Genomic DNA, 22,210 nt, shown 5'->3' with positions numbered 1-22,210 from the left:
TCCTTGAACTCACTCTGTAACCCAGGCTGGCCTCAAACTCAGGACAGTCCTCTTTCCTCAGCCTCCTGAGTGCTGGGATTACAGTGTGCCACCATGCCTATTTGTATTGGCATTTTTTTTAATTCATTAAGTTTATTAGTACATTTTAGGTGTGTACAAGATGATGGTATTCATCATTGTGAGTTTGTACCTTTGCATGATATATCTTGGTTCTTATTTTTTCCCCATTCCTCTCCCCTCCCTTCAACCCCTCCACCCTTCCCTATTTACAAAGGGTTTTTTTCCTGTTTTCTCCTTTTGTCATATTTATTCCTTTCCCTTTCGTCCCCCCTTCCTCTTCTCCTATGGATCAAAATGTATAATAGATAATGTATTGACATTTTAATCCTGTAAACCCACATACACAAGAGGCCAAATCTTTTCTGAGGGGCACTTGAAAGTACATTAAAATAACATAATGGCAGTATAACTACAAGACCAGAGGTCTTATTTTTTAGATGAGTGGATGGGACTAGGAATCTCATTTCTAATAGCTGTAAACTAAATTCTTTTAGGTGTAGCTAGAGAGTGCCAGTAGTGGCTGGGACAGTATTGAAACCATTTTTATATCTAGCATAGCATCCTCTGTTTTTGTATTACTGTTAATTACTCCCTTTTTTTGGTTATACTTTTCTCCTGGGTAGTTTGTTTTTGTTTAGTAAATGTTTGTAAAACATAATGACTACTGGGGCTGGAGATTTAGCTCAGTGACACCGTGCCTGCCTCACTAGTGCAAGGTCCTGAGTTCAATCCCAGATACGGCAAAACAAACAAACAACATAATGACTACTTTCATTGTGGGTATTTGGTACATGTACATGACACATCTTACTTAGTTCTTTTTCATGTCCCTTTTCCCTTTCTTGGCTCTTCCCCTTTCCTCTATGTCCTAGTCCCATTTCTATTTACAAAAGATTTATTTCCCCATTTCCTTTTATCTGTCTTTTATTTTGCTTTCTATACCTTGGATTTCTCATATGAGAGAAACCACATGGTATTTAAGCTTCTGTGTCTGATTAATGTCGATTAACTTTATGTTTTCAGGATGCATCCATTTTCCTAAAATGGCTCAAATTTATCCTTCTTTATAGTGGAATAATTCCATTATGTATAAATATCCCATTTCCTTTATCCATTCATCTGTTGATGGAGATATAGTCTGCTTCTAAGACTTAGCTGTTATGAATTTTGCTGCTGTAAACTCTGATATGCAGTGTATCGCTATAATGTATCTAATTCTTTCAGGAAGAAATCTATTAGGGAAATAGCTAAGTCAAGTAGAATTTTTTTGGTTTTTTGAGGAATCTCCAAACTGAGTTTCATAATGGTTGTACTAGTTTACATCCCCACCAAAAATGTATGAGGGTTTGTTTTTTACCACAGCCTCTCCAGGATTTGTTGATTTCTTGATGATTGCTATTCTTTTTGGAGTAACGTGAAATCTCAGTTTTGCGTTAATTTGTGTTTCACTAATGGCTAGTGATGTTGAACATTTTTTCCTGTATTTATTGGCCTTTGGGATAGTTCTTCTGAGAAGTGTCTATTGATTTTAGTTGCCCATTTTTTAATTAGATTTTGTCATCACTCTTCACTTGCTCAGTGGCTACTCTCTCAAGCAGATAAGGCAAGGATAGGCTGATGGGACCGGCAGTTTTGATCTCTTCTTTTCAAGGCTGATTATTTTTCCAGCTAGGTCTTGTTTTGGGGGAAGCATGGTATTTAATTTTTCTTGATGCTATTGAGAATCATATTGTTTTCTAATGTTCTTGTTGGTGTGTTTGTTATTGTTGTACAGGAGTGCTATTTGTTGTGGTGGTGGTGGTGGTAGTGGTTTTTATTTCATTTTATATTTTTTGGAGACAATGTCTTGCTATGTCATTTAGGCTGACCTTGAACTGACTGTGTAGCATGTGCTGGTCTTGAATTTGTGGTGATCTTCCTGCTTCAGCCTCCCAAGTGCTTGGATTACCGGCATTCATCACCCACCTGGCTAATGCTATTGATTTTTTTCCCCACTACATTGTTGAATTTTGCTATTGCTTCTAGAAGTCTTTTAGTGGAATTTTTGGGGACTTCTGTATCATGTCATTGCAAATAATGATAATTTGATATCTTTCTTTCCTATCCATATCCCTTTTTTATTGCTGTGACTAATGTTTCTAGTATTATATTGAATAGGAATAGAAACTTTCTCTAGGACCTTGGACACAGACAAGAGCCTCATGTTTCATCTTTTCATGGTACCCTACACTTTCTTGCATTATAATTTGTAGTTATATATTCATACATTTTGTTGGCTAGTGGTAGTTCTTTCTAAGTATAGGGACAGTATAGATTTTAAGCTTTGGTGGGCTAGAGGCACATGTTTATTTTTCAGTATCCCCTCATTAAATACCATGTGTTACCTAGCACGTGGTAAAAGTTAAATATTGTGGGTATAAGAGAAAAGGGAAAGAAATGAAGTATAAAAAGATGTAAGAGTGGGCATGGGGATACTTTCAGAGTGACTCATTAGATATAATTGTGGAAAGTGTCTTCAGAATGTTTCAGTGAACATTATTGCATTATAAGAAAGGAAAATTAAATGTGAGTACAAGAAGTCAGCTCCCAAGGTTGAAATCATAGCTTTTTTCCTTTGGCTGGACAACTTTGGACAAGGTACTATATCTTCCGAACCTGCTTCTAGTTCCATGAAAATGAGAATTAATAATAATAATAATACCTATTACCCTCTTCATACTATCATCATGAATTTAGTGAGGTAATTCATGTAAAACACTTAGTATCCTTCAAAACGGTCAGATAATATGTTATTATTGTTACTACCAAAGGTAAGGTTATTCCATATTCATAAGATTTTTTTTACTTTAATGTATATCTTGGTCACAGAATTACCATGCATTAGCCAAAAGAAAATATATACATTTGTATTTAATGATTGAGTTCTGTTCCTGCAACCAGGTTAATTCAGTTGGTCACCAAATGAGGAATTGTATATTATAGTATTCAGAAGAAAGAAATGGCCAAAGGAAACTCAAACTTGATGACTTTGCTTTTATCTGCATAGCTCTTACATGCAGTACTATAGTGTATAACCAAACATAAAACTACAGTACAGTCAGTAAAAATTGCAATACTGTAAAAACAAGATATACTGTACAAGAATATATTGAGGCTTTATAAACAGAAGTGTACAAAAAAGAAGACTGGTCATAAGTCCAAACAGTGCACCTTTTTAAAGTCCATACAGTTGTTAAATGAGGAACAACTGTATTGGAAAAAAAAGATTTTCTATTAGAAAATATAAATTCAGATTTTCATTATCAGTGATTATGAGACACTGAAAGAAGTCAAGAGGTTGGTTGTGTGTGTATGTATGTTTTCTTACTAATACTTTAGAAGATGCTCTGCAGCTCACTTTTTTTTGGAAAAAACAGGGTAGGTCTTAATCTAAAATTTTGTTCGAGAATCAAAATGTATAATTGATAATGTGAAATAGGAAGAAAGGTCTAAAGGAGAGGAGGGGAAGTGGGAGGGGTAGGGGAAAGGAAAGAAGGGAAAATAAAAATATGAGAAAAGAAAAAAATGGAAACTAAGTCTTTGTAAATAGGGTGGGTGGAGGGGGTAAAGGGAAGGCAGGGGTATGGGGAAAAAAATAAGAAACAAGATACATCATGTAAAAGGTACAAGATCCCAATGATGAAATGTAACTGTACTGTATACCTAAAATGTACCAATAAACTTAATGGAACAAAAAACTAGAGGATTTCTCAAGTGAATATCTGCTTTACATGGTGACTGGTTAACCTCTAGATAATCTTGTTGTTTGGTACTATTTCTTTTTTCTTCTAATTATCTTCTTCCTTTGGAGATTTAGAAATTTCCATAAGCATCTTGGAAGCTACAATATGTACATTGTTCTGCATTATGGAACCAGAAAGATGTGGGAATTGAAGGTTCAAGCTTTGCCAGCACCTGAAGCATGCCGTTTCTTTGCTTGCTTAAGGAAAATAAGTCTGCAGGAGAGTAATGATTTGTTCCCTTCTTATTCTGAATAAAAGTTTACTAGCTTGTGATTTAAGCAAACCATCTGGTCCTGCTGGCGCTGCACACTGCCAAGCCTGAGCTTTCTCCTTAATATGTTACTGGAGGCAGTTAGGTGACATTCTTGATTCTCAGCTCCAGCCAGGGCTGATTTTCCCCCCTGTCTTATAATTTCTGCTTTTAAAAACCTGTGCTTGGAACATATTTTTAAATTATGAAGAATTTCTTCGTTGTTTAGTTTAAAATTTATCTCTTCTTTTACCTAACTTTCATTACCTTCTTTCTCAGTGATGATATTCAGTATTAACCAACAACTGCTTTGTGGTAGACATGTGTTGGAATAGATGTCCAAATGATGCTAGATGAATGTCTTCTCAGTTGCAGAAAAGAAGCAGAAAATTAAGTAATTCAAATTGACCTTGTTTAGAGCCAGAGAGCAAATCAGGTGAATAGTTGGAAAATCCTTGTTTGTGGCACACTCTTGCCTTGAATACTAAAATGCTTTGAAATTTATTTGGACATATGTATAATCTAGGGTAGATAGATTTTGTGGATCAGTTACTCAAATGGGAAAATTAAGCCATCTTTTGGAAAACTATGCTAACACAGAACTCTAAAAGTGTAAGTTCTGAATAAAAGGTAACACTTACTTTAAATATTGCAGACTAGATGCCAAGAAAACTTCCACAGAAACTGTTGAAGATGATTGATAAAATATGTATTATTATGTTGGCTAAAAATAAATACTGTACTCAGATTATGTGGTAAACTGGTAGGGAATTCAAAGATAAGTGCTTGATAAACTGCAACACTGGATTGTGTGTCTTGGCAGAACAAAGGAGAAGATCAAGGGCAGCCCAAGGAGAAGGAAGAGGCAGTAGGCAACCAAGTCCCTTTTAAAAAAAAACAACTAACAAAGCCCAAAATTGAGTCTTTGAAAACACTAAGAAAATTGACTATCTTTTTGTGAGACTATAAGAGAGCAGGGGAGAAAGACACATAATAAACAACATTTAGAATGATTACACATTCATAACTATTAGTCATGCAGAGGTTAAAAAAAATACCAGTGATATCTTTTGCTGGTAAATTTGAAATTTTAGACTAAATGACCAAATGCCAAGAAAAATGGAATTTAGCAAAACCAACTAAATATGAAATAAAAAAACCGTAAAAATATGAGTAATAAAAAATTTTCCCACAAGTTTCAAGCCTAGAGTTTTATACTGGTGACTTTTAGTAAACTCACAGGAAATAATTTTACTCTTACTAAAACAATTCTGAAAGGAAAAAAAAAAAGGTGCCTCTGCTCCACATGGCTCATTTTGGAACACAGCTCCAGCAGCAGCTACTTTGTATGTTACTCTCTTGGCATTGGTAGAAATGCAACCCAAATACACAGAATTTGAACCTCTGCTTGTATCAAATAAGCTAGAATCTCATTGCCCAAAGCAAGACACATAGGCTAGGCAAAATTAAAGCCTGTCTGCCCAGAGGGAGATAATGGCAGGTTATGGGTGTAGGTGAATGAATAATTGAAATCCTTAGTTGTATCTCTCAGTAAAGCTATGTAGGAAATTCCATATGACTTTGGGAAAAGAAAGAGATTTTTCTCTATATAAGAGTATGTCATCTTCAACTGGTTTTGGTTTATGTCTTTCCCATGTGGATTTTTTTTTTTTGCATGTGCCAATTTTCCTGGATATCATCTCTAGTATAATGTTAAATAGAAATGGTGAGAGCAAATATTCTGGTCTTATTCTTGGGCCTGGTTTTAGAGAGAAACACTTTTTTTTTTAACCATGGATGTTCTTTATTAGTTGAGGAAGCTCTCTTCTATTCCTATTTTTAAATGTTTTACCAAGAAAGTGTGTTGTCAAGTTTTTAAGGCCTTTTCTACATTTATTGAGATAAGCATACAATTTTTGTACTGTATTCTATTAATACACTGTTACAATGATTGCTTTTTTATGTTAAATCAAAGGACATTCTTTGAATAAACCCTAGTGTTTACGCAGGAATTTTACATCTATATTTATAGAGGGTATGGATTTTTAAAGTGTTTTTCTCCAGATATCTTTTTCTTTCTGTTCTCAGTCCTTCTGTTTCCTGCCCTCCCTCTCACTCTCTCTTGAAATCTGCAAATCGTTTGTACATTTTTTGTCTCAAATGTGGAATTAGCCATTTTTTCCAAGGCACTTATTCAATCTAGTGGTACACCTTAACTTTAGTGCTAGAATGGTCAGTAATGTTGGAGTCTAATTGTGTCTTGTTTCTGGAAGTTGACTACTGCATATAGATGTGTGTTTTTATGTTAATTTTGTAATATGTACAAAATTTTCATATACCTGCCACATTTCACATTGCTCATTTACAACATTTAAAGGTGATTTTATATACATCATGAAGCATTGTTGAATTTTCCTAACTTTATAAGTAGTCTTTAAATAATTTCTGATCTTTTGCAAAGTGCAGCGTTCTAACCACGACTGTTGAAGTCCTTGGTTGTTTATGGTCCTGAGTCAGTTGACTATCCATATAAATGACTATCCATAAAAACTGAATTATGATGATCATTACAATGTAAACAGAAATCAGTTACATATATATTGTATATTTAAACATGAAACAATAAAGGATTTGTAAGAAAGGATGGAAAATACCCTCATGGTTATGAGGTAGACAATCTTATTCAGCATACAAAATGTTGTGAACATATAAAAATATAAATAAAAATTTATTTAATTTCATTAAGGTTAAAAACTCTTTATCAAAAGTATCTTAAATAAATTTTGGTACTTTCGCACAGTTGGAACATCATACAGTTTTGAGAATTACTGAACTGCAATTTTACCCAAAAACATGGACAAATTTCACAAATACAATACTGAGTGAAATATCTATAAAATTGTATGCCACATAATTACACTTGTACAAAATTAAATGAATAATAATCCAGAGTGTGGGAAAGGAGAATAGTAACTATCCTTTATCTAGAAAGTAGATACCAGGCAGTTGCTAGTATTCTGGAAATGTCCTGTGTATTGATCTGTGCGTTAATTGTGTAGATGCATTTACTTGGAGATGCTTCTTCAAGCTGTACATTTATTGAGTTTTTCTTTTTATATACATTGTATTTCAATAATGTTTACCAATAATTTAGATGTTTAGAAATATGTGTATTGCTTCCTTTTCGGGAGAAAAAGGTAGATTCAGTTATTTATACATACTTGCTTGTGTATGTGTATCTCCAAGTTATATAAGCTGTATCTCCAAGTTTTGTAAGAAATTGATATCATTTGTTACATAGAGTGATGAAAGTTAGATGGTAGGCAAACTTTTTTAACTTATTTAGTTAATTTTGTAAAGGATGGAATATGCTGTGTTTCATGTTTTTTGTTTTGGACTTTTTTGGTGTGTTTTTTTGTTGGTTTGTTTGTTTTCATTTTTTGAGACAGGGTCTTGCTGTGTAGTTCAGGCTGGCTTTGAACTCACTGTGTAGCCCAGACTGGCCTTGAACTCTTGCGATCCTCCTGAGTGCTGAGATTATGAGTATGCACTATCATTTTTGGCCTATTATTCATATCTTAGAGTTTCTTTTCCACTACTGAATTTGTGCTATCGTAAGAACCTCAATGTAGTGTTTCTACCCAATTTTAGACAAGATTTTATGTGAACGACATTGATAAAATGGAACCATTAGCAGTTCTTAGAATGGCAGATATAGCGATATATAGATATATCGCTATATCTATATCTATATATATACATACACACTTACAAAACTTGCAGGTGTGAATACTTATCTGAGGAGATCTGCATAACATTATATTCTTATAGAAACTTGGACTGTGATCATTTCTGTAAAGATAAAGTAACACAGATGCCAAAAACCTAAATGTGTCACCCACTTCTACCAGTGTTAGCAGCTGATACCAAGCAACACAAGAAATGGTTACATATGCATCTTTAATTTCTATGGATCTATGAACAACTCTGTTATTTCCGTTACAGTTCTGCATCGAGTATCACACAAATTGTCTTAATGTAGGAGCAATGAATAATAGATGTCCTACCTCTGCCTATCTCACCTCTATTTCTGAATAGACTTGTTGTCACCAAGACTATTTCTTGGCAAGCTGCATCCTGATAAAAATTCTTGTGTTTGGTACAGTGGGCTGTGTGCTTACCTGGCTGAAGTTACATTTTGGTAACAACATGTTTTCATCAACATAGTTTTTGCTTCTGAATTAAAATGAACATGTTTATTTAAATAATTTTGATTTGGTAAACAATCAGAGTAAGTAGAAATTACTGTACATACTTTGCTACATTGGTGTGTTAACTGTTGTTATTTTTACCTTGGTTGATATTTTGTTTTTGGGTCTTTTCAAAGCATTCCTCTCCTTTCTATGTAGTGATGTGTTTTCATTTTTTTCCTGACTGCCTTTCAAAAAAACCCCCCTTTTATATGCTGAATCTGTTAGTCAAATTCATGACCTTTATTTCCTAAAAATCCTACAATAGTTATGTTTTTGTTAATATTTGTATTTTATGTGATTTATTATGTTTGTTATATATGTATTTTGTGTGAATATAAAATGTACCTTCTTGAACTGTGACTTATAAACCTTAGGCAAACAACTTGTATATATATATTTCTTTCTGACATAAACTAAAAATAATTGTGTTGGGATATCCTTATCTGCTATATCTTTTTAATATATATGCCTGATCTGGGGAAAATATAGAAATTTTTATGTGTTTTTAAAAATAAATTTATCTTGTTTTAACTCCCCCCCAAAATCTCCCCCTTCTATGTGTTCTTATGTAGAGTATCCTCAAATTTTGGGGGCCCAGGAGTTGCCTATGACCCACTTCCTCTGACATTAATTAAGCAGAATGTTTTCCTTTTCTCTTTACCATACTTATCATAGGTGGAAGAGTTGTTGATTGCCATGGAAAAAGTCAGACAAGAACTAGAGTCCATGAAAGCAAAGCTGTCCTCAACCCAGCAGTCTCTGGCAGAAAAGGAAACTCATTTGACCAATCTTCGGGCAGAGAGAAGGAAACACTTGGAAGAAGTTCTGGAAATGAAGTATGTTTAAAACCTTTGGGCACATGCTTAGTAGAAATGCTTTTTCTAGTGGCTTTCATCTTGTGGCTTTGTTTTACTCCTAGAACACTTAGCCTCATTGTAGTGCTAGCTTGTATGTCTCACTAACAAATTTGGTAAAAAGCACTATGCATATTGATCAAACAGAATTATTTAACTTTTTTGCAGTGAATTTTAAAGTACTTTAGTGTGTATTTTTCTGTGTCTAATTACGTTTCTGAAATCTAAAGTTCACATAAATTGGTCAGCTAACTGGGGAAGTAGACTTACTGGTTCTGAGATGGTATGAAGACTAGGCAATTTTTAAAACTACCTCTTATTATAAACTTCCCACAGGCATACAAAAGTACAGAATAGTATAATGAATTCCTTTGTGTGCCTTTTTCTCAGATTTAACATTTTGCCATACTAGAAGGTAATTTTTTACAAAATGGTTACTTTCAGCAAAGCTGTACTCTGCCTCATTTACCTACTTGCCCCACATCTTGTATATTCCAGAGATTATATACTGTTGTAAAGTATGTATATCTACTAGTACATAATAGATGCTGCTTTTCTCCTGTGTCATCTCATGTTTAGAACAAGTGTGTGTCTTGAAAAATCCAGTGGTACTGATATAGGAGAGTTAGAACTCCCAACCTGATATGTTGAGTTCATGTTCCTCAAAGTTGAAGAATGAATTCCAAGGAACAGTGGAGGTTAATAGTGGGAAAGATTTATTGAGAGAGAGATAGGATGCATTCACGAGAGGTGTGTGGGTGCTCAAAGGAATGAGACACGCTGTTGGGAGCTGAGGAATAAGAATGGGAACTAGGAATAGCTCCTGAGAGATAGAAGGGGTCCTGAGTGGGTTGCTGCTGAAGTCATCTCTGAGAATGTTTTATAGGGCGAAGACATGAGGTAGATACAACATGGGTCAAACTGTAATCAACCAGTAAGATTACAAGTATAGCTGATTAGTTAATATTGATCTATTAGTGAAGCAGGACATGTAGCATATGGATGATGACATCATTAACCTCAGTCAATAATCTAGTCTTCGTTTTGTCTTTAATTTTAGTCTTAGTGGTCATAATCTTAGTCTTGGTAGGTGGGAGAGGATGGCCCACCCCTAGTCATATAATAATGATCTATTTCTTTGGGAAATCCCAAAAGGTTGGCACCAATTACATTATAACCTCAAGCTTGTGTTTATCTCTTAGGGAAGTATGTAAATCTGACCTTTGTAACTTTAATCTGGAGGACTTGCCTTCTTCAGTTTTGCCTCCAGCCACAATTTGGATGTGTTCTTATCTGCTCTGACTCCCTCCAGGGCCTAGCCTATTAATTTCTATCTAATTTAGCTGCCTATAATAGTAGTATCTCATTTACCATTAACAACCTTCACCCTTGCCGAAAGACCCTACTCCCACTCTGCTGAGACCTGGTCTTTCCTGAGATCCCTTAGTTTCCTGTATTATGTCAAAAGTTATCTATATTTTTGTTGTCTTCATCTGTCTCAGAGATAATCTTTCTTATGCAGTCACTTTCTTTTCTCTCACAGATTTCAAACATTAGTTTCTCTAGTGTTTTATTAATTTTCATGTAATCATTGCTCACTTTCTATAATTTCCTTCTCTGCCTAAATACACAATCTCTCTTTAGCTAAAGTAAACAGATGTTATTCACCTAACTCATGATTTAAATCATCACCACCTCTTTTTTTTCTGTTACTATTACCAGTTAGCTTGCTTCTAAAAGTGGCTTACCAGCTAAACACTATCAAGTTCTGTGTTGCTCACTTCTCCTGGAGTTAAGATTCCAGGCTCTTCTTGTCTTGAACAAAGAATTGAATAAAGGGAGAAAATAACAGTGGCAAACTTTATTCAAGAAGGTAAAAGTAAAGAGTGGGAGAGAAACTGGCTCTGCAGAGTGAGCTTGGGCCAAGTAAAAAGGTAAAAAACAAGATGAAAGAACACATTGGAGTAAACAGGGTGGGCTATCCTGAGGAAGAGCCACCATAACAAGCTCTTCATGGCTCACCTCTCTTTTTATGCTGTCCAAATCATAAAGTAACCCACAAGAACTTCTGCATATGGATCCTGAGAGGCAGTGGTGGGATCCTACACCTCAGGCTGACATTAGGTCTGGGCCATCCTATTGGAAACCTATATTGAGTTCTCAAGAGAAGTCTGCATGCAGGACTGTGGGAACTGTTCTGTGTATGTGTCTGCGATCTTGTAATTAATAGGTCGGACCTACTTCCCCAGCCATTTTACCACTGCCTACACTCCTGTATCATCATTACTTTGAGCTATCAAGAAGCTTTGAACACCTGAATAATAGAGTAGCTGAGGATTTTACCTTTATATTTAGCTTAAATTTTCATGGGGCGTGATTAGTGTCATAGCAACTGGAGAGTGGAGCAAGCAAATGTTGAGGTTACCTGTGATTATGGTAACCATAGTGCAAGGTTAGTAGGTTTTGTTCCAACTTTAGTCCATAAATATTTATAATTGTTTTCTCTTCCCTGTTGAGTTGTTTCCTTGACAGTATATAAAGCCCATTTTTGTCTTTCCTAATCAGTTTTAGTTTGAAGTCTGTAGTATATGAAAATAATGTAGATACTCCTGCTTGCTTTTGGGCTCTGGTTGAATGGAATATTGATTGTTTTCTATCCTTCGCTTTCAGCCTATGCACTTCCTTTTGGATGCAGTATGCCTCTTGCAGGCAGCATATAATTGATTTTTTTTTTAATATACTAAGGATTGAATCCAAGCCCTTCACACTGAGTTATATCCCCAGCCATTTTTTGTTTTTGTTTTTTTTTCTTAAAGACTGGCTTGGGCCAGGGATTTAGCTCAGTGGTTCTGCCACCTGCCTCGCAAGCACAAGGACCCAAGTTCAGTTCCCGGTACCAGGAAAAAAAAGACTGGCTTTCACTAAGTTGCCCAGGCTAGGTGCAGACTTACAATCCTCCTGCCTCAGCCTCCCAGAGTGCGGGATTTTGTTTTTGGTTGAAAATTCCAGTCTGTTTTTATTGGGAAATCCATTAACATTGCAAGTTATTATTTTAAGGTGATTACTCCAGTCATTGCTTTATTTTCCCAGTACTGATCCTCACCTTTTTTTTTCACCCCCTTCTTTTTCTTTTAAGTACTCTCCAAGTTAGATATGTATAATTTTCTTTGGGTGTTTTGGTGCTGGTGGCCTCCGTTTCTCTGTGCAGGATTCACTTAAGTATTTTATATAGTGCTGGTTGCATGGTCATATAGTTCTTTAGGGATTCTTTGTTATGGAAATTCTTTACTTCTCCAATCTATTTAGAAGGCTAATTTTTCAGGATATAGAATTCAAACAGTTGTTTTCTTTGAGGGCTTGAAAGCTTTGCTCCAAGCTCTCCTGGGCTTGTGCTAAGAAATCTGCAGCTATTCTGGTGAATTTGCCTTAAGTAACTCACTGTTTTTCTCTGATAGCTTTTAGTATTCTCTTTTTGTTGAATTTCTGGAATATTGATTTGATGTATTGTGGAAAGTTTATTTTCTAATTGTGGCTCTTTGGAGTTCTATATGCCACTATACCTAAATGTTTAATTATTTCCCTAAATTTGGAAAATTTTTCTGTGTTTTTGGTGAATAAATTTTTTAAACCTTTTGAGTCATCTTCTGATTTTCCCTTTGTTCTTATAATTTCCTAGGTTGGCTGGTTAACTTTGTTTTGGGGGGAGTTGTGTCTGTTTTGTTTTGTTTTGAGTCATATAGCAGCTGTTGGATCCAGCTTCCAGGATGTCTTACTGTTTTTAGGGTATAACCAACTATGTGATCTACTTCATAAACCTTGTTTTCAAGTTTGACACTCACATAGGTCAAAAACTGCTACTCATGCTTCCCCTTTTATTTTTGTATTCTAAATATCTACATGATTTCATTTTGTAATTTCTCATTGTTGATCAAAATTACCATACATGTTTTGTATTTTCTTGTTTAACTCAGTCAGTATATATATATATTCCATGTGATCAGCTTTTGAAGAATTAAGAGTTTTTGGAGAGGCATCATACTTTTCTGTCTCACATTTCCATTTGCTGTAGATTGAAGATCAGTAATTAAATTAATAAAGCTTAATTGTAATATAGTAAAAATGGAAAGAGTGGGGAAAGGGAAAAGTAAGGAAGAAGTGAATTTTCCAAAAGAAAGAGAAGAGCCAGGCATGGTGGTGCACGCCTGAAATCCCAGCACTTGGGAAGCTGAGGCAGGAGGATTGCTGTGACTTCAAGACTGGCCTGGGCTCCATAGTGAGTTCCAGGGCAGTCTCAAGTACATAGTGAGACCCCGTCTCAAAACACAAACAAACAAACAAATAACAATAACAACAACCAAGAAAAAAAAAGAGAGAGAGAAAGAAAAGGGAAATTATGAGGAGGAAGAGAGAAAAATGAGGTAAAAATCCAATCAAGAATGCAAGAAAATAAATAGAATTAAGTAAAGGTGACAGGAAAAATAACAAGATAAAGAATAAAACAGCAAAACAAATAAATAGCAAACCACCACAAAAAGAAATGAGTCCAAACAAATGGCTCTGCTTTGAGGTATCTGGGTGAGAATTTTCTTTTTGGGGCTTGGATCATTAGAATCTACCTGATATAGGAGAGGGGATAGTGCATCACAATCAAGGGCTATGATGTTACCATACTAAATTTTTGCTGAATATTGCTGAGTCCTGCCCCACCTTTTCCACTCCCAGTAATTGGTCAGCGTTGTGTTTTTTCAAACCTCAGGGCTGTATTTACTCTGTTGGATTTTAAATGTCTATGACCTTTTCAATATGCCATGTCACTGGTATATCCATGTAGCTTTGCTGCTGCCTTTAGGCTTGGAGTGTCCATCTTCCTCCTCCAGAGTTCCCTCTGTCCATACACACCCATGAGTGTGGTAGACATCTAAGCCAAGATGTGTCCGTAATCACATTGGCAGATGGTTACAACAAACAGCCCACTGAGTTCTGTCCTAGAAGTAAATGGCAAGAGGGATTACATAGTTCACAGGAATTAATCCCAGCACTGTGAGGTCCAGCCCCTCAGAAAATCACATACAACTAGCCTGATTTCTCACCAGAGAGGGCAAAGCCACCATGTTCTTCTCAACCTGAGTTTGGCATTACTTAAACTTTTCAGGAGGTCTGTGCCTAGCCTTTCCCCTCTCTGTAACTGTCTCTTGTGGCTTCTTTTACCCAGTCACTAAAGTAAAATGACCCCAGAGACCTGAAATGTGATTGTTTTGTGATTTGACTCCTGGAGTAGCTCAGTCATAAACAATAAACACTTTCTCAAAATGGCTTCTGATTCTATCTCTGTCACAGCCATCCATGATCATCAGCCTCCATTTTCTAACATCCCTAACCTGATCATTCTTGATCACATTTCTAATTCTATGAAGTAAATGTGGTTAATTGAATAGTGAAAGGCTATTACTACCTAGAGTGTATGCACAGCCACTTACGAAGCAAATGTTGTAAACCATGTGTTGTGAACCAAAGTGCATGTGTGTCTTACAAGTCTAGCCTAGTGATTTTATTTGGTTAACTTCTTAGACTCCTTTCTCTGCTTCTGCTGCTTCTTCTTGAAAACTTTTTTTTAAATCCTCCTGAGCACATGGAGGATCCTAGGTGCCATCAACTAGCATCTTGTTCTGTTCTTCCTTCTCATAGATATAATACAGTGCATGTCTGCCCAGGCAGGCCAGGCAGCTTCCTTCCCAAGTGGACACTAGCACAGTGGACTAGCAGAGTAGGACAGCTTCTCTGCAGGCACTCTTGTACAGAGCACTTTGATCTTCTACGCTATTATTACAGACTTTAACTGACCATCCTTTTCAGTTTGTACTCTTTCTTCATGGTACTCAATAATTGTCTTTGTAGTTATTTTTCTGCCATTTACTAATCTAATGAAAGCTAATATAGAAAGTGTCTATCCCCCTACTACTAAATGATTTGTAAAAGAAGCAGGCCTCTATGACTTGATCCAAATGAAGTAAATACTGTTCCAAAAGAAGACCTCCAAAAGATTAAGATCTACTAAAGGTGGAGTAAAATTATTCTAGCTCTTATTCTGCTTACTCAGTGTCTTCTGTATTTCTAGGACAATCAGGTCTTCGTAAAAGTTGAATGAAAATCTGCTTTCTCCCCCAAAAAGCTTCTGAAGACATCATCTTGATTACAGAACATAAAGTTAAGACTCTCAAAATAACTTGCACTTCCCCCACCACTTTTTAAACCTTCTTTGCCACTCTTATGCTAGATACCTGTTTTTATACTAGGTACCTGTTTTTTAGGATCTGGTAACACCTCATAAGCCTCAGCTGCTTATTTAAATTTCTATACTGCTTATTCTCAGGACCTTTATCTGGGTACCACTTTAGTGCCAATTTCTGAAGTCCCTTGTTAATAATGTTAGCTGTAGCCTGACTGTGCATGCCTAAAATTTATAGCAGTGTCACTCGATTTTTGGAACAAGTTCACAGTACATGGGCAACCCATGGCAGGAGGGAAAGACATGAAGGCAGCCTGGATCTCCTCTCAATTCAGGCATGGCTATACTGGTTGCAGTAATGGCAGTGACAGTGAGTCCTGTTGTTCTTTCATTTGGTCTTCTGAGATTAGTAAAATGGAAAGATAAATTCAGTGGGGTAAATTACATACTTATGAGATGAATTTTGTTTTTGTTTTTTTAAATGGTCTTAATTCTCCACAAACAAAATCACTTTTTATATGTACCTAAGCAGACTGCAGTACTGTAATCTGTAATCTGAATTCTGACATTTAAAAAATGTTTGCCTTTTAGGAGAGCAAAGCAGAATATACTTGGAAATAGCTGGGTGTGGTGGCACATGCCTGTAATCCCAGCACTTTGGAGGCTGAGGCAGGAGGATCGCTTTGAGTTCAAAGACTAGCCTGGGCTACATAGTGAGTTCCAGAGGCGTCTGAACTACATAGTGAGACCCTGTTAAAAAAAAAAGAAAAAGAATATACTTGAAATTAAGAAAGCTCTAGAAAATAGCTATAATGTTCAAGCTATTTGGGGATAGTATACTTAGTTGATCAATCTGCCATGCTCTAAATGGTTAAAATAGAACTATTTTAAATTATTTTCTCGTGATATTCTATAATATTTCATTCAAAAATTTTTATAAGATTGCTGGTGCTTTTTAATCCCTTTTGTTTATGATGACACAGTCTTGTGAATTAACCACAAAATTGTAAATAGTTGTCTTAGTTACTTTCTTGTCACTGGAACACAATACTTGATACCCACCACTAAGGGAGAAAGGTTTATTTTAGTTCACAGTTTGTAGAGGTTTCAGTACATCCTCGGTTGACTCCATGGAAGAGGGGCATGGTAGAAGAAAAGCTGCTTGTGACACTGCAGCCAGCAACCAGAGAGAATAAAGGGAGGAGTGAGGAAAGGAGAGTAACTCTTGCAGGCCACGACATCACTGACCTGCCTCTTCCGACCAGACCCCACCTATGATCCCATGAGGCTTTGGGAAGGGGGCACAACATCTAAACTTTAGCATCAGTTATGTAGATTATGTGCTAGTAACAATTTATGTATTCCAAGTTACAGTACATATGGACATGTATACTTTTTGCAAAGCCATGTTTATTAATACTTCTATCACAGGTCTTTTTTGGGGGGTCATCGGACATATAAAGGACTTTTAGTACAGTTAAAGGCATTTGTCACAGTGGACTAAAATACAGAAGTTCAATATTCTGTTTTGGTGATCCATAAAAATTAATATAAACATTTCCTACATTTGAATTTCAAAAAGGAAAACAAAATGTGCTGTACAGCTGTAAAGAAATAGCATTGGTGAGATTGGGTAGTAGTTAAAGTTACAAAACAAAGCAAACTTCATAATCATCTATCCCTTGGAACTTCCTCCCTAGTCTTGCCTAACTCTGATTCTGCTCTTGTTTTTCCTACCCCAATATCCAGCACTCTTATACTGTTCATTTTATAGAAATTTATGCTCTGGACTGCTCCTAGCATTTTTGCCTCATGAGAAATAATAGTTTAATTGGAGCTTTTAAGCTGTTGCAGGACAGTGGTGGAAATGGTTTTTAAGTACAGTAATTATCGGAGTTCCTTAATACTTCCTGCCATTAAATTTTGCTCAGCTTCCCACAAGATGAGACATGAACATTAATTCTGTTTTCCTCAACTCCTTTTAATATCTTGGAATTAAATATAAAAACCCTAAATAAACCTTACCTTTCTCTGTCTTTAAAGCCCAAACCTATTCCATGTTTTCGCCATTTAGTACCAAGTGTAGCTTCAAATGGAAGAAATCACTTTTTTGAGGAAGACTAAAAAAATTTGTGCTTTCTAATTGTCTTTTCAAATAAAATACATCAGATGGTGGGACTAGTCTCTGTATAACAAGAAAAACACTGAACTTTACAGATAAAGCACCCCTTGAATCCTTCTCTTTTCTAGCTCTTAAAATTCATTTTCTTCTATTAATAACTAGTCTGTGTGCACTAGTATCCTCACCTGTATAGGAATAAAGAGTATCTGTCATCTTCTTTCTCCGAAGGGGACAGGAGAGAGATTATTGTCATCCTTCCTTATCTTTTCATTTCTTTTTTGTGCTGAAAGTATAGGATCAACTATGTTCCCATCTAACTTTAAATGAATCGGTTAAAAGGTTAACTATTGCAAGTAGGTAACTTAATGCCCTAAACTGATTGTAATACCCATTTCAAGAAAACTGGTTATACCAGTATCAGAGTTCTTTTGTTTTTGTATATTAATCTTTGTTATTTAAGAACCTCTTTTCTAAAGTGTCTCTTAAAAAGTGCCATACAAATAGTTACTCATTCTGCAAATATGTAAAACTTTCTCCCAAGCTATAAATATAAAAGATATCCAGAAGTATGCTATCTGTTTAATCCTAAGCTTATCCTGTCAGAGAATGGTGGTTCCAAGAGTATATAAGGTGCTCTGCAACAAAGAGAAATTTTGAGTCATTTGCTTAGCTGTAAAGCAGGTATAATAATACTTAGATCCATTTCATGAGTTTATTTTGAGGATCAAATGAAACAGTGTATTGAAAACACCTTGAAATGTGTATAAGGACATATTTATAAAGCATGATACTTACAACTGAAATTCAAATTTGTGGTTTTTTTCTTTAACTTGAAAAGCCAAGTGATTTTTCAGATGAAGAGTTTATTCATTCAGAAATTGAAAAGTTTTTCTAAATTCTTAAGATCTCTGTGTATTTATAAATTATATAGTTCTTTGATCAATTGATCTTCTCATGAGATCCTTTCATTCTGAATTTCTAAGTACTCTGAGTAAATCAGAAAGTAACACATATACAAAGACTGCATTATATAGAAGAGAAGTTGGATTCCAGCTGTCCATAAATTTGGTTGAATACTAGGTTGCTCATTTACTAGATAAGACTACTCAAGGCTTATCAGAGATTAGAGTCTACAGAAATGGTAGTAAAATTGTGATATTGGAGGTAGAGATATGCTGGAGAATTTGGAGTATCTGCCCATTCAGAGCTGAGTAATTTTTGTTAGAACTTTAGTTACCTAGCTCTGAGATAACAGAAAACTGAAAAGGTGGGTTTTGAAAATAGGAACCATGACCTCTTTATCAAGTTAAAAAAAAAATATACCAGAAAAGTTTGGAGGATAAGTCCTATCAAGGCAGAGAGGCCTGAGCTTTCAACAGATAAGCCTAACCAAAGGTAAATAAATGTTAGCCTACAAAAGTCCAAGGTATCAACTGTTCAGCTGAATTAGCTGATAGAATAAAAACCATTGCTCTTCAGAAGAAAAGAACAGAATTCAATCTTAGCATATCAGTTATAGCACATCTTACACAGTATTCTGTATTGAATTTTTTTTAATTCCCAGGTGTATTAGCAGTAACAGTAACAGATGATCACAGTGAAGAAAAGAGCATGCAATAGAGATCACCTCCAAGAAATCCCAAATATTTAATAGAAAAGGGCTTTAAAGTCACTCTTATAAATACTGTACAATGGTACCTCAGCTTTTTTTTTTTAGAATTTGATTTTCAGATAGAAGCATTTGACAAAATTTTGTTTTCATATTTGTTTGTGAACTCAACTCAACCATGGCCATCTTTCCTGTATGAACATGAACACGACCATCTTTTTCAGAATCATGGAATGAATTAAGTTTGTGAATGAAGTACCACTTTATGCACTAGAGAATTAAAAGAACATGCTATATTGATGCTGGGGCAGTAGGACCTCTCAGCATAGAGGGAAAAACTAGTAGAAATGGAAATTTGTGAAATGAGAAGTGAAAACTTCACTGGATGATCCTGGCAAATTAGAACCATCAAAAGAAAAAGTCATGAACTTTAAAATAGATGACTAGAAATTATTCAGTATGAAAAACAAGAGAAAGGACAGTGACATATAGGACAACATCAAATGTATTAACATTTACAACTGGAATATGAGCAAGACAAAAAGTAAGAATGGGCAGAAATATTACAAAAATAGTGGCCAAAATATTTCTGTAATTTATGAGTACATATCTTTGATGTACAGATCATACAGACCCAGTGTAACCAAACAGGATAAATATTTTTTAAAACTACAGTTAGAAACATCCTAAGTCAGTCTCTGGAGACAAAATATAAATAGAAAAACAAAAGTAGCCAGAGAAATGAAAACAACACTGAGATTCCATTTCACCCCAGAAAGAATGGCTGCTATCAAGAATCAACCAATAACAAATGCTGGCAGGGTTGTGGAGAGATAGGAACCCTATTTAATTGTTGGGATTGCAGACTGATGCAACCACTGTGGAAATGAATATGGAGATACCGCAAACAACTAGTATTAGAGTTCCCATTTGACCCAGCTATTCCTCTGCTGAGTATCTTCCCAAAAAGAATTAAAAGAATCATATCACAGTGATATATACTCACCCATGTTTATAGTGGCACAGTTTGTAATAGCTAAAACTTGGAAGTAGCCCAATTGCCCATCAACTGGATACTGGATAAAGAAGATGTGTTTTTGTTTTTGTTTTTTAGACAGAGTACTACTCAGCCATAAAGAACGAGAAACTAGAGATATTTATAGCTAAGTGGATGCATATTGAGGCCATACTCTTTGGTGAAATTAACAAGTCACAAATGTGGAAATACCGAATAGTTTCTCTGGTGTGAAAAACTAAAAGTGTAAAAAAAGGATCAAACTGTATAATTGATATTGTGTAATATAGGAAGAAAAGGTCTAAAGGAGTAGAGGAAATGGGAGAGAAGGTAAAAAGGGAAAAGGAAAAATATGGAAACAATATCTTTGTAAACAGGGAAGGGTGGAGGGGTTAAAGGGAGGGCTGGGGAATGGAGAAAAATAAGAACCAAGGTAAGTCATGTAAAGGTACAAGATCCCAATGATGAATGTAACTGTATTCTGTACCTAAATTTTACCAAAAAACTTAATAAAAATTTTTTTAAAGAAGCCAGAGAATAAAGGAAAAGTGATATAGCGGATTTCTTATCAAAAGAAGTATAAAAACTTATTTTTATATACTGAAAGACAAACCTTATCAGTCTAAAATTCTGACCAAAGAAAAACATCCTTTAACTAGATAAAATTTTTAAAAATACTTTTAAAATAGAGTTAAGGCTGGGATTTGGCTTAGTGGCATACTGCCTCCCTGGCAAGTATAAGGTCCTAAGTTCAATCCCTGGTACCAAAAAAAAAAAAAAAAAAAAAAGTTCATTTCTACAAAATATTCCTCAGCTTATAGTGGAGTTATGTCCTTCCTTATAAACCCAGTTTAAGTTGAAAGTATCCTAAATCATAAATGCATTGAATATACCTAACCTACTGAGAATAATAGCTAACCAAGATGGTACACCACCAAGTATCAGTTGTCTACCCTCACAATAACAAAGATGACAGGGAGCTTCTAAAATAACAAAAGAGTACTGTACCTCATATTGCTAGCTGGGGAAAAGTTCAAACTTCAAAGTTCTGAGTATAACTATTATCAAATATGTATCAATTTTGAACCATAGAAAGTAGAAAAAAAAAAGTAAGTCAACCATTATTAGATGGAGACCATCTCTAATGTTGCACAGTTGTTGTATTTGTGAAGTAGCAGCGTTAGATGCACAGTGTTAGTTTCTAATCTACATAGAATTTGATCTGTTAAGGTTCATATTATTACAGATAGACCAACTACCAAAATAACAAAAATTTTTAGTCTTGAGGAGCCAATAGAGGAAATAAAATGTAATGATAAAATTTATTAATTTACCTAGGAGGAAAGGAATAAAAGAGGAAAAGAAATGACAAATGGATGAATGATATAAATTCACCTGTGTTAACACTTATATCAATATCAAATGGATTAAACACTAAGGAGAGTGCTAGAATTTTGAATAGAAGCAAAACCCATATATATATATGCTGTCTGTGAGATCTATAGGATAATAAATACAGATAGGGCTGAAATTAAAGAATGGAAAAATGTTGCTATTGCATGGATTTTAAATGTCCCAGAAGGTTCAGTTGCCAGCCATGGGTACTTTTGGTAAGTGTTGGAACTTTAAGAAATGGGGCCTTCTGAGAGGAAATAAGGTCACTGAATGCATCCTTGAAAGAAATAGTGGACCCATATATGTGTGTCTCTAGATCTCTCTATCGCTCTCTTGCTCTTTCTGTTTTTCTCTCTGTCTCCTTGGTGCCATGAGATCAGGACTGCCTCCATCATGTGCTTCCACTGTGATATAGCCTTACCATTGGCCCAAAAGCAAATGGCTCACTGACCATGGACCAAAACCTCCAAAATTGTGAGCCAAAATATACATTTCCTCCTTGTAAGTTGTTTATCTCTGGGTTATTTTGTTTTGTTTTTGTTTTATAGTAGCAGAAACACAGAGATATCCTTTGGAAACAATTGGCATGACTGTTTTAGTATCAGACAAAGGATAGTCCAGGCAAAGAATATTCTCAGAAGTAA

At 35.2% G+C, this 22,210-nt stretch overlaps 1 protein-coding gene and 1 pseudogene across 10 annotated transcripts in view; one reads left to right on the top strand and one right to left on the bottom strand.

Annotated features, from left to right (window-relative positions):
• Erc1 (ELKS/RAB6-interacting/CAST family member 1) overlaps positions 1-22,210 on the top strand; it is a 445,074-nt gene that overhangs the window by 268,445 nt on the left and 154,419 nt on the right. For all 10 annotated transcript variants that reach the window (XM_010630417.2, XM_019208387.2, XM_019208386.2 and 7 more), the window contains one exon: positions 9,021-9,181. In XM_010630417.2, the coding sequence (XP_010628719.1) occupies positions 9,021-9,181 (161 nt within the window). The remainder of the gene's footprint in view (positions 1-9,020; positions 9,182-22,210) is intronic.
• On the bottom strand, positions 14,923-15,648 carry LOC117284486 (annotated as a pseudogene).

The sequence above is a fragment of the Fukomys damarensis genome, unplaced genomic scaffold (genome assembly GCF_012274545.1).
Source record: "Fukomys damarensis isolate Sample0158 unplaced genomic scaffold, DMR_v1.0_HiC HiC_scaffold_5, whole genome shotgun sequence".
Classification (NCBI taxonomy): domain Eukaryota; kingdom Metazoa; phylum Chordata; class Mammalia; order Rodentia; family Bathyergidae; genus Fukomys; species Fukomys damarensis.
Note: the sequence above shows the minus strand (reverse complement) of the source record. Positions and strands in the feature narration are given on the sequence as shown.